The 19,001-nt window shown below is 40.4% G+C and overlaps 1 protein-coding gene across 1 annotated transcript in view; it reads left to right on the plus strand.

The window, feature by feature from the left end:
- The window catches only part of LOC139623997 (single-stranded DNA-binding protein 2), a 49,982-nt gene that overhangs the window by 25,183 nt on the left and 5,798 nt on the right, over positions 1–19,001 (plus strand). The window contains exons 5-7 of the mRNA XM_071482722.1: positions 16,141–16,230; positions 17,943–18,002; positions 18,117–18,183. Of these exons, the coding sequence (XP_071338823.1) occupies positions 16,141–16,230; positions 17,943–18,002; positions 18,117–18,183 (217 nt within the window). The remainder of the gene's footprint in view (positions 1–16,140; positions 16,231–17,942; positions 18,003–18,116; positions 18,184–19,001) is intronic.

Raw genomic sequence — 19,001 nt, forward strand, 5'->3', positions numbered from 1 at the left:
AATGGTAGCGTCTACAGCCAAAAAAAAAACAAGGATTTAGAGATCAGATGCAAATTTTGGTGCACATTTAGACCATGAAGTTGAGACTTATGATTCACCAACCTTTATCACTTTCTCACCTTTAATCCCAGAATACGATGGTTATGACTTGTCTTCACATCCTTGCAAACAGGTTTAATCTTGTTATGAATCCTTTATCCGAAGTGGTGTTTAATTAAATGCTTGTTGCGACATTCAAAGTGTGTGATAAAGAATTTCAGTGAGCATCTTAAGGTTTATAGTACCTGATACTTGTACTTGACACACACACAAATACACGCACACACATATATCTGGCTAAGATATTGTGAGCACATTACGCTGAAGAGCAAACTGGGCAAGCAGACAGTGGCCCATGTGGTGGAAACATTGTTTATTGTTGTGTTTTGTCAGTGTGTCTCCACTTTACTGCTGTAATTCCCACACATCAAGGCATGGGTTGATTCAGTCATGCACCATCCAGTAACTGGAATACAGTGAGCAGTGCCAGAGCGCACAAAGTTTTAGATTAACTGGTGACTAAGAGACAAGAAGTGGAGCTCCCCTCGCAGGAAGTGGCAAGGTGGAGTGGAGATGGGAAGGCAGGGTTGGGTGGGTGGGGGGGTTCTTCTCTCTCTAGCTTTTTATGTTGTTGTTTTCCCTCTGAAGTCTGACTCATCAGATTTGTCTGTACAGTGGTTTATTGAGATGTATTGTTAGAGGAGCACGGGTCAGGGGTTTCTGCCTACCCCAGCAGGATCGTCCGTCCTCTTCTCTCTCTCTCCCTCCCTGCGTTTCTCTCCCTCTTTCCCTTTGGCTTGCAATCCTGCAGAACTGTTGGGGCTCTCTTCTCTTTTATCCTCCTGCTGTAGGTGTGTGTGTGTGTGTGTGTGTGTGTGTGTGTGTGTGTGTGTGTGTGTGTGTGTGTGTGTGTGTGTGTGTGTACATACGCAGGTGATGCTGCTGATGCTGGCGATGATGATCAGGGTGATGAATAGGCACTCTGAGGACGAGGCAGTTATATGGGATGATGTCATCCTGGCTCAGAGGAAGGGAGCTGGAGGGCAGCACGACCTCAGACCTGAGAGGCAGACAGAATGGAGAGGAGGAAGGTGGAGGAAAAACAAGGGAACGTAGAAATGGATAGAAATGAGTCAAAAAGAGTGGCAGACACTTCTATTTGATTTATTTGTCTGAAACACGTCTCACAAAAACGCATTTATAGTCATAAAATGTAATTGTTCTTAAGGTGACAACAACAGTATCTTCTTCCTCCTTATCTTATCAGAATCAATTCAATTCAGAAATCATTCCGAATATATCTTAACATCATTAGTGGAGGCCACCAGCAACATCTCATTCTTACATTTCCTGCAGGGATGTAATCAGAGAATTATAATTAGACCAATTGTAATTAGACCAAGGTCACTTTCAATCAACTGTTGCAACGCTGCACTGCTTCGCAGATCCAATCAGAGGTACTACCCACATATCTGCCACTCAATTAAAACAAAATGAGGGGACAACTGCGGTGGACTAGGTTGGAAAAAGTAGCACGCCTTAATTTGAGGCTGGTGCCTCTCTTTCAGTCTCCTGACTTTGAGACTGATGGAGATTTTAATCAGACATTTTGATGGTAATTATTTTCAGATAGCTAATTACCGAGTGAAGTCCTAATTAATGCTGGGGAGACGTAGGAGCTCATTCACATCATCTTTGTGTCCCTTTTCCCTTTGATAATTGATGGGACTGTGACAAGGCTTTTGACTCGATTTACACGATTATCACAGTTTGAGCTACCTGCTGTAGATACGGTTGGCTTTTAACTGTGGTTTTTTTTTTTGTTTTTTTTTTTTTTGCCAAGTCTGTTTGACTGTGCAGGATGTTCTGCATGTAGTTGTGTACTGTATATGTCCATCATATCACTAGATTTGAGCATCTGAGAATGGTCTTCAAGGACATTAATACAGTAATCTAATGTTAAGGGGAAAGAAAAGACTGATGAACAAAGTGAGATGCAATGTTATTGATTTCCGTCCTCAGACAGGGCTTTTCAGGCATCAGAAAGGCCATTTACAGTTCTGTTAAGTGCTTTGTAAATTGTGTTCGCGATACTAAATGAGCAGTTTCCATTTGCGAGAGGCCATGAAGTCATAAAAACAAGTTATTTTTATATTCTTATGCTTGACCTGGAAATGTCCTTGTTAGAAACAAAAGTCAGTTACTGTTGCTTTTCTAGCTTTGAGGGATAAGATACAAACAATGCAAGTCATTTCAGGTTTTCCTGATAGCATATGTATTAGTATGCATTATAATGTGTTTATAATGCAAATATATATTGTAATTTCTCAAGCCAATCAATAAATTGAGAGAAATATGGCAGCAATCCTGTGTTTTGAACTGATTTCTGCTGGAAAAATAGAGTAGTTTCTGTATTGACTGCAAACTTTTTGTCCCAGCTAATTTCTGTGATCTTTTTACAAAATATGAGCAAATGAAAATGAAGCGAGAAAGAATCAAGCAGCATGAAACTGCTTGTAAGGCCTGTGGAAACAATATTGAGCATATTAACAGCATTTCCATAATGACATTTAGACCCTTTAAAATGTTTGCTGCACTGAAAAATGGTCAATTTAATTGAAATATAAATGTGTCCATATAAATTGTGTTAAGTGCATTGGTGCATGATGTTCAAAATTCCCTCAGTGAATTATTCTTGCAAGTTCTGGAAGAGACGGTTTGTGCAGAGCCAGGAAGGCAGACTGGTGCCAGAAGGGCTGACGAGTTAGAAAAATTGGGGGAGTTTAGGAGAACTGAAGCAAAAACCTCACAGAGAGCGATACCTGACTCCTGATTTCTGGAGATTATCAATGTCCAACAGTTGTACTGGTCGCGCTGTGCAGCCTCCAGATAAGAATGTGCATTTTAACCGAAGCAAGTCCTTGATTCAAGTCCTTTTTGTTTTGGTGTTTTTTAAAGTGGGTATTGTGACTGAAAATATGCTGTGAACTGAAATGTTGTAGGTGGTTGTGAAAGTCTTTTGTAATAAGCTGAACATGTACAGTTGCCATTATCACACTGTGATCAGGCTTTTGGCCCCACGTCTCATCGCTGTGTGAACATGTGATGAAACCTCAAAGTGGAAAACCCAACTGCTATTAGGTCGATCAGAGCACAAGTAGACAAATACTAGGGAAACAGGCCACATAATGTATGCAGAAACAGTCAGGCATGCAGCCTCACAGGGACACAGGAGAGAATTCAATTTGAAAAACTTAAGGAATTCAGACAGACAGACAGACAGACCAGCTGGTGAATATTTCTACCAATAAACATCCCCAAAAAATTCAAAGAATTTGTGTGCTGCTGCATAATGCAAAAAAAAGCCTACCTTGTCAAATTATTTCCCCTTACCCCATATTGACCCCTTACAAGGAAACACTATTCATTTACTGCAACTAACAATCATTTTCATTATGGATTAATGGTTCAGTTCATTAAACGAATGACAGAAAAAAAAGTGAAAAGTACATTGGCCAGTAAAGGTTGCAGCACGTGTACTGAGCTCTCTCGGCCACTGACAAAAAACAGCAGAAAAATGCCACAAAATATTCAATTTACTTTGACACACAGCAAATAGCAAATCTTTTGGATCAGCTAATCATTTTAGTTCTACTTGTGACAACTCGTATGTTATGACCATAGTGTGGAAAAACAAGTTCTGAGCATTTCAGGCAAAGAGTGATAATTCTCTCTCAGGTTGTTTTATTTTTAGAGGGATGAAGAGGGCTAAGTGTCCAACATTTCACAAAAAAAGAACAGTTGTGTTGTATTGCAGTAGTATATATTTTTCTTTCTTATCCCTTAAATGCTTTCATGAAACCCCTCAGATTTATCTCGAGACAGCCTCCCAGGTTGGGAACCATCGTTTGAAGATTTTATTACTTGGCAAAATTTTGTACATTGGTAAAACTGCAAATAGAAACTTGTGTCAGTGGTCAGCTCTGCTGGCTGCCTGTACAAAGCTAATTTAGTTCAAATAAACAAAGAGAGTGACAGATGGATGAACTGGAGAGTGAGCAGCAAACATAAAATGCACTGTAGATAGGCAGCAGTGTTACAGGCAAGTATTATAGCACAGGGAGTCTGGTATCATTGTGTGGCATCACTGTGGGAGATAGCAGGCACACGGCAGTTAGAGGGGAAGAAGAGATCAAGAGGCAGTGCCAAGAGCAACCCCCTTTGATAAAAAAGCTCCGTCTGACGCTGCCAGATCTTATATTCATACTCTCTCACTCTTGCATGGAAATGTATTCACGCTGCTCAATTTAACAGCAGAACACACATTCGGTCTTTATTAAGGATACACGCATTTGTAAAAATACACAGGACTGCTTTATTCATTTGCATCCTGATGCACTCTCAGTATTTAATATCTGTGGAAACACATAATGCACTGTGCTGTCTGTGCGAGGCTGAAGGACAGGAAGGTGTGGTGACCGTGGGGTTTAACTGAAAACGGTTCCTGTCTGCAATGAGACACAGGCAGTGTACACTGTACATGTGGGCCGTTACACTAAACAGAAGGACACTCATTCATTCATTTGACCATGGACATGTTTTTTTGGGTTCTGTGGTCTTCTTTTGTACAAGCACAGTTTTACATGCTGACGCTCTGCAACCTTAATAACCCAATAACACAGAGCACTTGCCACGGAGTTGCAATAGAAAATGCTGTAATGTTGAAATGATTAATTATTAATGTTTAATTTCTTTCTAGCCTTGCAAAGATGGCAGTATGTGCCGACCTTTTCTTGCTAGAATTTTCACTTGTGCCCAGGAAATATCAAAATGTAACGAGCAGATTGACATAAAATTCACTGCTCACATACATGCTTCCCTGAAAATAGGCCTTTCCATTTTGCTTTTAAGAATTGTGTCCTCTTTGTTCACAAGATTATCTAATTTATTTACTTGTAATGTAACAGGTTTAACCAAAGTATTTTGTTTTCCAGTCTGTTTCACACGAAATCATCAGGTTGAAAGAACTGGTGATTTTTTTTTTTTTTTTTTTTTTAAATCGCTGACCTTTTCTAAAAAAAAGTAATCCCATTGAGAGTCCAGATCAAAAATTAAATAAATATTCCACCTCAACGGTCCAACAGTCCAACTTTCTTTCTTGCTTTCTTTCTTTCTATGTTATTCACTATTATTTCTTTCCCCTGAAGTTGTCTCCTAAAAAGCTCCACCAATTCAAATCTCAGCAAAACTTTTCTGAACCAGCTATAACTTGTTTTTCCAATCCTTGGTTACATATTGTTACAATTACAACCAGCTGCATTAAATCTTCTGAAGATAATTTCACCTCTTACTGGAACAAATTACATACTGATTATTAGTGAGTTCCTTACAGTATTTCAGTTTTTTTCCCTCAGGCTTTTGATATTTGAACATTAGTTGCTGAAAACCACATTACATTTGTTCAAGCCATTCCTGACTACAGTAATTACAAAAAGAAAAAAAAAAAAAAAAAACTCTGGAAGATCCTGTTGGGGACTGATGTTTTATTATCTGATTAAGGATTAGCATAAACCAAATCTGAGAAGGCATGATTCAGTGGTGTGAAATGCAAACCTGAATTCTGACCAGTACCTGTGAGTGAGTTTGAGTGTGCATGCATATGAAGAGACAGCTAAACAGAGAGGACAGAGACAACCTAGAAACAGAGACTCTGTTGGCTCCAAGCATTGTGGGTAACAAGCTGACTCCAACCAGTTGAGAACCAATGGGGGTTGGGGAGACCCCCAGTCTGTTTCCAGGGAAACAGAGCGCTCTCTCCTTCTCTCTCTATCGCTCTCTCTCTTTCTCTCTGTCTATGTCTCTCTCTCACACACTCCCATGTTCCTTCTTGGCGGTGTTGAGGAGGAGGGAGATGTGGAGGTGACTCACTGTAACATCATTGCCATGGCAATGAAGAGCAAGCTGAGTGAAGAGCGATTGAAGGCAGAAAAAGAACGGGAATTTCCATAGGTTGAGCAGAGATGGAAATGGCTGTCATGATCTCCAACAGTTGAAAAAAAAAAAAAAAAAACAAGGGAAAATTGAACAATAACTATACTGGGCTGCTTATATTCTACCTCTCTGGCTTTCTTTGGAAAAACATTACAATCACTCGCTCTGTTTCTCCTATTTTCCCCCTCCTCTGCTGGCCCCCCTTACTCTCTACACTGCTTCCTCCTCGCTCTTTCACATCAGCAGTTTTTTTTCTCTCCTTCATTCCCTCTGTCTATCTCTGTCCCTGTTCTCTGTCTTTCTACATTCCTCTTTATGTCTCTTATCATCTTCCTTCCTCTCTCGCTGGGCTGTTGCGCTCAGCCCTCTGGTCTCGGAGGAATGTGTTTTCCACTGGCCTGTTACGCTGAGTCATGTCACATGCGTGTTTGGACATGCCGAGGTGGAGTGTTTATGTGATGTTGACATATGCACGGCTTGCTGCTCTACGGCGGGCAGGGGCAAAGACAAAGGCATGGTGCAGAGTGGAGGGGAGAGGTTAACTGAGGGCAGGGGAAGACAAGAGAGTGTAAGAATGAGAACAAGCTCTAACAGAGCTGTAGGATACGGGAGAGTAATTTCTAGTTTGACTGCAGTTATTATTATTGATTATGAAAATAAGGGGCTTAGTCAGGAGCATATCTTATGTGTCTATAGCAGTCTGAGTTAAGGTGCTCTCTGAGCTTTCACACATGCTGCTTCACCCAGATATCCTCAAGAATAATAACTAATGTTGGAGTTGATATTTTGTGCAACTGGGAAACTGGGATTGAATATTTCGGTTTGGAATCAGTCAAAGTGAGCAGATTGGACACTGTGTTCTTAAATGTCCAGTCTTCCCTGACCCATCTAGGTGGAAAGTTATAGAAATGCTGTTACACTTTACACAGCAGTAACCTCACAGGTTGTATGTGAAGGGGATTATAGTGAGTGATCCAGAGATTGAACTGTGGAAGTGGCAGCAGGACTACGGAGGGAGACCAGGAGGGCAAAGTGAGAATGCTGACACGATCAGACCAGCAAGTTATCTCTTTGACCCCAACTAACCCCAGTGTATTTTTGCTGTTGTAGACACACATATCCTTATCTCGTGCTGTCTCCTGTATCTGGCCTTCCAGCACTAGCGGGACTGCAAGATGATTCAAACTGATTTCTCACTAGTTCTTCCTGTGTCTTGGATTGATGAAGCTTCGTATTAACAATTCTGACAACTTTCTAATTCCAATTCATTCTTTAATTTCTGCAATTGCAAAATACAAGCAATGGACCCTTCAGTGTTAAATATGACAACATATGTGGATGTCTGGTGAATCCATAAAAATCAATGCAAAGGTAGACAGTACCATGACATATTCATTTCAAGCCGTATTTTTTTGGGGGGGGGGGGGGGGTTGGGGTTTGTGGTTCCTCTCCTCTGTGTTCAGTCCATCTCCCTTATCTCCCCCACGTGTCATTGAACCAATTGAGATAGTGGTGGGAGAAGTGTGTCTCCAGCACCAAAGCAACTATCATTTTCAACCCCGTACGTGTATCTGACAGTGCATCAGCCCGCGGCCTCACCTCACATATTATACAGCTCCTTGCAGAGATGTTTACAAGGGTCGATAATGACATCAGTGATAAAGGAAATACAGCCGGTGCCCCACCCTACCACCCCCCTCATAGTCACCCCCTGTGGAGCTGATATCACCCTACCTGTGATCACCCAGAGAAGCCAAGTAGATTAGTGTTGTGCTGCCACTTTACTTGGTAATCACCTGTAATGTTACACTAGGGAATGTCTGGGTGCTGGTGGGAATTTTGTTATATGGGATAAAGGTGAAGCTGAAAGCGATCATTGAGAGCTGAGGATTTTGTGCAGGTTGAGGTGGCCTCTTCCTCCTCCGTTTCTGTTGTAGTCAGAGTCTTTTGATTTTGTTAATGCAAAATCTTGTGTCTTATTTTCATTGTTTTAAAGTTAAATGTTTCACCTTGTCTTGCTCCATCTTTACCTCTTTTTGGTAATGCCACCACATCCTCAGGCTACATCCAAACTAATAGGTATTACTTTTGAAATGCATCACTTTTGTTACATTCACATCTGGCGTCCATTCTACTCCATAGTTTTCGAGCCCCTTAAACTAAGTTTTGGTTTGAAAACTCCAAGGTTGCATTTTATTCTGGACAGGCAGAAACTGAGACTTTTGGAAATAATGACACAGACACCCATGCTCACCTCCTGATTGGGTCTTATCAGTAATAACATATCCTTCCCTGATTTGTCACACTCCTATCATGTGACCCTTTTTTGCAAGAAAACTTATAATGGCTTCCAATCCATGTTCCACCGCCATGACCACCTTATGCAACCCATTGCTGTTCATGTTCATAGTAACTAAGCAACCACATGCAAAGCAGACAATCTGGGCATGCCCAGTGTACTTGAATGGTCATGGGATGGGCATTTCAGATAATTTCTGATATGGAGCTGAAACACCCATCTGGACAGAGATTGTTTTAAAATGAAAACCTAGTGGACAGAACTCAGCAAATACAAGTATAGCATTGATCATTAATAATAATGTTTTTCTTATTGTCAACAAATCCAATTAAAGCCAACACCAACAATACCTTAGTCTGTCAATACTGTCTGACTCTCCCTGTCTGTGGCCCTCAGCCAAGCTCACTGGTTTCTACTGAAGATAAAAACCTTTAAAAATGGGTGACTTTCATTTTTACCAAAAAGCTCAGTATTTATCTTAAACAGCTGGGCAATGTAGTTTTTAGCAAATATTACTCAGACAGGATTCATAGTGCATTTGTTAGGGGCCTATTTTCAGATGTGGATGTGTACACATTTAACGTGCTAGTGAGTATTTAGGGTAGAAGGGAAGCGTGTGTTGGATTGCCTCAAAAAAAAAAAAAAAACAATTATTGTGCCCATGTTCTAGGGGTATGCATAGAGGAACAAGGCTACACAACCTGTAGGAGCCATTTCCTAGATGTATTTCACCGGTTTGCTCATGGGGTGTCAACTTTTAACTGGGCAGGACCTTTGTGCCAGGTGTTGCTACATGGTAGTGATAAATGATTTTTGACCATCACATCGTGAAAACATTGTGAGGTATGAGTGAAAACATTGGCATCATGGAGACCTGGACTGTAATGCATTCTTGTATGAATGTTTTTGTAGCCCCTCAGTCACTTTTAAGTTTAGGCTTAGCAGCTACACAGACAATACTTGCTAGTAGGATTAATTCACTGTTCGTTTTGGTCGTAACATGTGATTTGTTGACAATGAGGAATATATTCACCAAACTTAAACCTTAACTTGAAGAGTACAGTATTAAAATTACCAGAAGGACCAGTAGCCAGAACTACAAAAATAAGATCAGTTCAATAAGATCAGTTATCACTGTGTCCCATACTTAGCCTAACATACAAGTGACAGACAAACACATGGTTATACTCATATAATGTGTTTTTTTCTTTTTTTTTTTTTTTTTTGGCAGTTTGAACTCAGCCAGATTTTGTTGCTAAACAGCAGAGATCTGGAATGAAGAACACAGAGAGAACACTTTTTTCCACTCATTGCTGTGTTTTACTGGTGTAGCATATGGCATGTTTTGGTTAAGAAGGGAGCTTTGAATGCCAGAGGGCGATTTTAAGCCTATCTGCCTTGAAATTGAAAAGTGAGTCTGGCTCAGGATTGGATGGTGGAGCTTGTTGATCTGTCTCTGGTCGCCACAGGAGACTGTGAATAATACATGGTCGAAGGCAGAGCACACCCCTTCTCATCTCTATGCTGTTAAAGCACACTTCTTATCTGTTTCTGTCTCTCTTACTTTCTTTTTAGTTAAAGCCTTCAGTTATAGATGTGTTGTAGTTATGCCTTTGACAGTGAGTGACAGACTACAAAGTCATAGTCTGTGCATATGCAGTAATATAGAAATCAATCTTTTTTATTGTGTTACCAATCTCATGCTTTAATGTGTGTGTGAATGTGTGCTTGCTTTGGCTGTGTTTGTGTGTCATGCAGACTGCTAGCATCTCTTCTTTCTACCCCCCTACCCGCCATTCAGGAAGTGGACTAATGGCATTTGAGTGGATGGAGGGAGCTGGGAAGAGGGAGAGGGAGGAGGAACAGAGTTCCTTCCTGTGTGGTGTGTCATTTGTAGATCCTGTTGTACAGCGGGTGGCCTTGAGACTCAGTGGTAACCCTTCCAAACCCCACCACTTCCCCCCTCCCAACGGCTGTCCACAGACAGCCAACATACGGACAGGATTTATGAACTTGCACCTCAAGCTGTAATTTCTACGTTTCTGTCTGCGTACTCTCTGACTGCTTTGTCCACCTGTCATTTTCCGCTGCAGTTGAATACCTGAAGAAATACGTAAAGCCTAACCCATTGGCTGTAGTTCCACCATGAATGTTGGAACTGAAACATGTGAGTGATTAATTATTTAGTAGGTCAACACTCTGTGGTCCAGCTTCTCATTTTTGAGGATTATCTCCTTTTCTGTCTTTTATATCATAGCAGACTAAATATCTTTGGGTTTTGGGCAGTTGGTCAGACAAAAGAAGCTTTGAAGATGTCACTTTGAGCTTTATGAAACTGTGACAAGCATTATTAACTGCTTTTTTTTCTTTTTCGGCTGTTTAGCAGAGACAATTGATAGCAAAAAAGAAAGCATTTTATTGATGGTTAGTTTCAGCTCTATTAAATAATTTGACACTTAAATATTAAGGTATAGGCTGGTATTAGTCTACTGTATATGATTCTTAGCAAATCTTAGCAAATCTTTCAGACTGAGACCTTATCCTTTCTGTGGCGCTCAGTATCAAGCCCATTCATTCCTACTAAATACAAATCTTTGAGGATTGTTCACACTTGTAAAGGTTCAATTCTTAAAAAGGCTAATTTCCTGAAACATCTGGGCACTGCAGTTTTCCAAAAGCAGTACTCAAACAGGACTTCACAGTGCATTTGTTGGGGACTGTTTTCATGAATACACATTTGGTTCTATTTACTGCAGCAGGACAGTGTATGTTGGCTTGACTGAAAATAAATTACATTGCCCATGTTCACTGTAATGAAAGAACATGTCACAAAGTGCAACAACGTGGCTCATTCATGTGTATCTAATAAGTTTTTGGTTCACAGTGGAGGAATAAGTTACATCTGATACACAATCAATGTTTGTTTGTAGGATCAATTCATTGTTATTTTTTTGTGTTTTCATGAGATTTGGTAACAATAAGAAAAATATAGAATATTGCCATCCTTATCTTAAAAAAGAAACAAAGTGTGCCTGTGAGAGAGGGAGAGAGCAGACAGTGACCGATGCAGGTTGAGACAGCGAGAGAGAGAGAGAGACAGAGAGAGATAAACAGACAGTGAGAGAGGGAGGAGATAGACATAGACAGCCTTTTGAGATTCCACTCACGCATCTCTGAGGGTCTCTCAGTCTCTGAAGTATTGAATGAAACTGACTCCCCACCTTCTCACACACACACACACACACACACACACACACACACACACACACACCCAAAGTACGCACGCATTGCTCACACACATCAACGAGGAACCGATGTTTAACGATTGGTAAACATATAGGAACAAAAGAGTTTGCGACTTATCTCATTAAGTATTACTGAGCCCTTTAGTCTGATGGGATTAGTGTAGTGCGAATGTAGTGTGTACAAAGTCTGATTAGGCTGCAAAGTAGAGAACTGTAATGTAATTGCACCACATTTAAATGTCTTCAGCTGTTTTTATATTTTTTATAGGCATTTTTTACACAGCAGGTTTTTTATACTTCACATAAAATGTTTTGTACGTGTTTTTTTTTGTTTTTGTTTTTTTTCCCTTTTGTTGATAATCAGCCAGCTCTGCCTCCAGCACTCACTCCACAGTCATGTAAAGCAAAGGATGCTTGATAAGATAAAGAATTGTGCTTGTATTGTATATCAATAAAGTGCGTCACTTCGGATGGAGAAATTGTAGTCATTGCCAAGTCTATAACACTGTGATGGCAGAAGAGCGGAAAAGAGACACTTGTTTTAAATCCTAGATATGAGAATCTACTTTTACTGATCCCATTTTACCCCCTTTTAACCCCCCCACTTTGTCTTTATGGAGGGCAGTGTACTTTGGTGCACATTCAGTAATGTAGTATGTTGTACTGTATGTCTTGTTGTGTATACCTGGTATACTGTAGCGCTCTGCTCGAGGGTGGTGGTTTGAATAATTTATGCAACAAACGAGTTTACCAGGAGATGCAGGTGTTATTGTGAGGACATGCAGTGGCTGTTCCACCGCCTCAGGTTTCATCACAAACACCTCTTGATTCCGACGTCAGTAAGTATGAATGTAGGGATCATAGTATACATCGAGACACAAAGAGCAAATCATTCAACAATTCAGTGATTCACAAGGCTTAGTATAATGGGGTTGCTGAATGGACAGACGGATTAATTGATTGTCTTGTTTTCCAATTGTTATGACTTAATCAGGTTTTTCTGGGATCTCTGTAAAAATAGCAGAGATGGAGAAGAACACAGCGAATCAAGGGAGAGGAAGCAAAACTCTGAAACAGACAAAGAGAAAATGTGACAATTTGGAGGGGATTGGATGGGATTCGAATTAGTGGTTTTGTTCTCAATCATGTGTTTCATTAGACGTGATTCAGTGCAACAGCAGAAGAAGTTACTTTCTTTGTTACCAGTTGAGAAATTGTGAGTAATTTGCGAGATAATCTGGGTCTTACTATTTTTTTTCAAGACCATCGGGTCAAGCGTAATGAATATTAGCTGAACTCAGTCAGTAATGTACCAACTCGCACCACACAAGTCATTGTTGACAGTTACATTCACACCATAACATACAGTACACTATGATACAATGTGCTAATGTGTAAAGCCAGCAGCTCCGTTGCTCCTCTCTCTCTGCCTTGTCAGAAAAGTGTAAACACTGGTCTGTGAGAAGTGTAAATGATAGACTCATTAACAGTGTGTAACACTCTGTGTGCCATTCATGTTTACAAAGGTTAAGTGCTGGAATATGTTGAGCTTGGCTGTGAATCAGTATTTAAACAGACCGGCTAACAGGAATTTACAGAGTCAGATTCAGAGCACATTAACTTCCTGGTCACTACACTGTTGTAACTAATATGAGCTAATTGCACCACATTGATACAGTTACATTACACCAGGTGAAGCCCTGCAATCTCACTGTTAACACAATTATGAACAGCCAGGATTGACTGCATAGTCATTGAATGGGGGTGGTACAGTAAAGGTCTTTTCATTCTCTATAACCAACCCCAAGCCAGCTGATACAGGTAATTAGTGTAACTAAGAAAGTTGTGAGCATATTTTTGCATTAAATTAACACTAACTCTATCTGTACCTCGTCTTGAGTATAAAAACTTTTTAAGCTTTATCAACTGTTTGCTGCTAACAATGTCAATGAGCACTCGTATTGTGTATAACACAGCTTTCAGGCCATGTGTTAGTGTGTGGCTCAGCTTGTACAGAAATCTTAATTATATTACAACATACATTTATTAGGGCGATACCAATATACAATATGTGGACTGAAAGGCATGTTCTATAGTTCTACATAAACATGTAACATGGACAAACATTTTTCAGTTTCCCTGAAATTAGTTTTTTTTAAAGAAATGTGAGGTTGATTTGTACGTATCGGGACATTTAATGAGACTGTCCTCCTGCAAAAACAGGAGGAGCAGCTTATTCCAAGCCAGAGTTACATTTTATTGTTAGGCAACCTTGAGTGGCCGTGGTAATTACTGTACGATGGGAGCAAAAGATGAAGTTAAATGATGTTGTATATGGAGCAACAAAGTATGTGTTAGGAGGACGTTGAGGTGGACGGATGGGTCAACCAAATGTTGGATCATGTTCGATTCTGGTGAAGACGGATTGCGTTTCTGCTTTTATCCATGACCATGTTTCCAGTCTTTGTGCTAAACTAAGCAAACCTAGTGGTAAGCTAATGACAAACCAGGTGTCAGATTAGTACCATAGAAATTTTACACAGGCATCATTATGCAAACCATGTGACTCCTCCAACTTAGAGGTGTCTTAAGAACAAACTGGAAAAAAGATTCACAGCTTCTCGTCTAAAGAGGCTTTGTGAATCCTCAGCATGATTCATTCAGATTCTCTAATGCCATTTGAGTCAATCTGATTTGTCATAATCAAGAGAAGCTGTCAGTAGCAGAGGAGTTAGTGTTGTTGCCAGTGTTGTTTTTGTTTTCTGTATATGGAGCGTGGTGCTGGGTTTGGGGCAGGGAGATATAACCTGGCGCGTTGTTTATTTATTTATTTTTATTTTTTTCTTGTTGCTGTATTTGGAAAATGCTGCTTTGTCAGCAGGTCAGGTAGATTTTTTTCCCTCCCCCAGTTCTCCTTTTCCCACACAAAACAAAAAACAAAAAAAACATTTAGAGCACTCACACACTCTCTGCCACATGCACACACAGACACGCATACACGCACACATACACGCACGCTCATAATCTCTGCTTTGTCCTCTTTTCTCTTCTTTCCCTCCCTCCCTTTCTCTCTATCTCTCTCTCTCTCTCTCTCTCTCTCTGTGCATGAAGGCAAACTCAGCAGACCTCCAGGCTGCCAGGGAGTAAAGGCATTCTGGGTAATCCAGGGTGTGAGAGGGAAGAGGGAAAGAAAGGAGAAAAAAGTCTCACAAAATCACAATAGTTGATGCAGTCTCTCACCACCGAACCACGGAGATACAACATCCATCTGTGTCCATCTGTACATTCATCTGCTGAGACAAATACAGACTGTGTTTGCAGCAGAGTATGTAGTCAAAAAGCTGCACAGCATCCTGTTCCCTGCTGCCAAACATTTGCAATTGGGAGATATGCAGGAGAATGAGGATGAGGGAATAGCGAGGGTGGCGGGGTGGAGCAGAGGAGGATACAGGAGTGTCGTCAGTCTGCTTTTATCTCAGCTCTGATTAAACCTTGTTCCTGTCTGACCTAAAAAGTCAGCTGGCGGAAACTTCAGAGACTGTGGGTGAATTTCACTGGAGCTCTTTACACCCAGCCCGATGCCTTCAGAGAGGCAGAGAAAGTGAGAGGAGAGATCAGAGAAACAGAACAGAGAGTGGGCAGATTCTGAAAAAAAATACACAGAGACACAAACAAGCTGGCTCACTGTTCACACATTATCATATATATGGATATACACTCTCCCACACTGCATGTTGTCTGCTCTTTATTCCTAATGAGGATGAGGAAGAGGCCGGTGCTGGGTGGTAACTCCGGGTTAGTCAGGAGTACAATGCCACAGGAAGCAGACAGAGGCAGTGCTGAAATGTGTCAGCGCCGCCCGTCTGGGACAAGAACAACAAAAAACACAAGGTATAAAAATAAACCTGTGCCAGCATGGCAAGGCATCTGCAGAAACAGGAAATAGCCCACTGAGGGAGAGACAGAAAGAGAGAGATGGGGGAAGACCCCGGGATTGGATTTTTTTGTTTTGTTGTTATGACTCTTGTATTGTTTCACTGGTAACAAGTTCAATAGAGATTTTGTATCGTAGGTGTTAACAAAGAAACACCTTTGGTGGGGGAAGTATTCAGATCTTTTAGTTAAGTTAAAAATAGCCATAGTGCAATATAAAAATACTTTATTATAAGTAAAAGTCCTGCATTGAGAATGTCAGTTAAGTAAAATCACTTAAATTTGGTTTGGAAAAGGGACTTGAAGGATCAAAAATAAATAAAATAATGTATTTTATTATTGATCATTATAACTGATGCATTAGGGTGTAAGTATTATTTTACTGTCGGTTGATATGCTTAACTTTTGTATTCTGTTGGCTAGGTTCATCCTTAACAGTGTGTCATATTTAAAGTGGTATGAAATGGAAATACTAAAGTACCTCAGTACTTCAGTAAACTTAAGTTTAGTATGTGACCAAATGTACTTAGTTGCTTTCCACCACTGCTGAGCAAAGACGTGCTGAGGTTTTGTAGGCTGATTGGAGTTGTGAGTGTAAATGTCTTTTTCTGTGCATGCGTTTGCCCCTGTCAGAGTGCTGCAGCAGCCCCCAGCCCGGTTCTTGGGAACCTTCCCCCAGGAGAGGGCATGCCAGTGGGACCAGTCCCTCCAGGATTCTTTCAGGTATACAGTTCACACACACACACACACACACACACACTCAGAAAGTGAGAGAGATAATTATTTGGGTCTTTAGGCCACACATACAGTCTTAAATGAAAGGGGCACGGGGTAAATGATTGTTCATCCCAGGGCACCTGTCTTACTTTGAGCAGTATTACTCCTTTTTCCTAATGTGAGTATTTAACTTGTGAAACTGCTCCTCAAAAATCTCACCCTCTCAAACTTAACTAGTGAACAGTACCTTTATGTGTACAGTCTGTATTTATTTGTGTGTAGATGCACCGCTGTGTGTTTCCCAAAACAGACAGAGAAGAGCGTGACAGGAGAAAGAAATCTCTCACAGACAAAAACATAGACATGCACCTTCGTCCCTGATCATCTCTGTTCTCCATCAGAAGGATTCTGCCAGTTGTACATTGATTGACCGTCATTATTAGTCAAACTCAGGCGCTCACATCTGACACACAGATCAATAGCCTTCATAGGCATTTCTCAGCTCTTTCAAAAAACTCAAAACCGGGTCTGAATAGCCTTTTCCATCTCCTTCTGAAGATCAAGTGTTCTTTGAAGACAGGGTCTTGTCAAAACCAATTGGTTACACAAATGCAACAATTACCAAATTGCCACTTCTTCGTACAGGTTCCAGAAAATTAATTGCATATGGACCAGAATATTATAGCTGAATGTTGTGGTTAACTAGAGAGAGACATATAATGCATCCTATGCCAGTAAATATACATGTACATGCACAGGTTTTTACACATCTAGCTTTAAACCTGTTTCATTTTTTGATTCATTGAGTCAATTTATGAATTTAGTAATTCACTGATTCACTTACTCATTTTTAAACGCTTTATGTTCAGTTGTTGCATGCTTTTATAAACGTAGAAACAAGGTTTTCAGTTATCATTATTATAAATTTCATTATCATTATACCAATCAAATCGATCTAAAATACTGTATCTGTTTTCCTTTAATGGATCTTCAGCACAGCTGGGAGATGGGACAGGAGGGGAGGGGGGAATAGGAGAAGACCCCGATCAAAACAAGTGGACCATTGCTCTCTAGTGGCTTGTTGAGGTATTACCTCTCCAACGCTGCAGACTGACTTTTCTCACCACAGAGGCATTAGTTCAGCAGACACTGCGACAGCATTGCTACTGTCTGTGGCGAGGACAAGTGAAAACCCACTCACAGCTGAAAAAGAGCTTCTCACACATGCTGCCAAATTCCACACAGTTAACACATACACTGGCATCATTATTAACAAACCTCATCCTTTATTCCCTCATTCTTTTTCCATAAATGCAGTCCAATGAAAATGCGGTCGACTTCCCCGCTCTGCTGTCATGGAATTGTTGTAAAAGGAAAATGAGGCCAAAACTCACCAGAAGACATATGCAGTAGTTCTGGTTGGTTTCCTGTTTTGGAGAGTGAAACAACTTCCCATAGTGCAGTTTGTACACCACTTTTGTTCCAGTGAAGGGGTTTATAGAAGCGGGACTGTAGTTTGTCACCCAGCATGGTGGTTTGGTTGATTTTTCTTTTAGTTTAATCAAATTCTAAGTGAAGTACACAAGTACTAGATTTTAATATATTTTCCTTTAAAATCTCTAAAGACTCTTAGCGTGGTGACCCTGAGTGTATGTCATGCATATGATAGATTGCGTGTACAGTATTTATAACCCTGAGTGTTGCCGTGTTTCTTTTAGCCATTTATGTCACCTCGATACCCCGGAGGACCCAGACCACCCCTCAGATTACCCAATCAGGTAAGAGCCATGCTAACACCTCCAGGCAGCAAACAGAACTGTGGATGGTGAAAATGAGCAGCATCTGTGTGACACTGATGACAATGCTGGTGATGGATCCTCTTTCCTCTGTAGGGTCTTGGAGGAGTCCCAGGTAGCCAGCCTATGTTACCTAGTGGAATGGACCCCACAAGACAGCAAGGTACACAAAGACATACTGGTATACACAAACACAAAAACACTGCACCTAGTTTATTAAAGACTAACCAGCATTATTTTATCTTTTAAGCCAAAAAGTATGTTCTCAGCCTGATAGAGCTTTTTCATAGAACTGACAGAACTATAAACTAGGCACAACAGTGCTTTCACCTAAATGCTAATGTTAACATGTTAACATCTTAACATCTTAACATGTGCACAGTGATGATTCAGATCTTTAGCATGTTTTGTTCACCGTCATATTTTATTGTATTAGCATGCTTTTATTTTGTTAATTAGCATTAAACTCAAAGTACAGCTAATAACAGGAGTTACTTTAGTTTTGCAGGGATTTGGTCATAATTAAAATTTTGACCTGATGATGGCGCTAGATGAAAAGTTAAAGAATCTCCAAAGTTGTTACATTTCATTCTGTGGGGAACACAAATGTCTGTACCAAAATTTGTGCCCCTCCATCCAGTAGATGCTGAAATATTTCACTCAAAATCACAATTGTCACCATAATGGGTTCACAAGAGGGAAAGTTTTGGGGTCGCAAAGTCATAAGGATTCATTGTAGGCCGTCCAATAGTCATCAGTTCATTTCACTAAAAAACAAAAATGTCATTGTGACAGGAGAGGAACAGTCAGGGGATCACCGCAGTCAGAGCGGTTCGTCCTCATGGGGCTGTGAAACAAAAATTTTATGACAATCCATCTCATAATTGTTGAGATATTTCAGTTTGGACTTAAGTTGTGGACCAGTTGACATTGCTATCCCTAAAGCCACAGGCATGGCAAAAAAAAACAAACAAAAAAAAA

This window comes from Trachinotus anak, unplaced genomic scaffold, assembly GCF_046630095.1.
Source record: "Trachinotus anak isolate AG129_WGS33_773 ecotype Australia unplaced genomic scaffold, CSIRO_AGI_Tana_v1 ptg000008l, whole genome shotgun sequence".
NCBI classification, from domain to species: domain Eukaryota; kingdom Metazoa; phylum Chordata; class Actinopteri; order Carangiformes; family Carangidae; genus Trachinotus; species Trachinotus anak.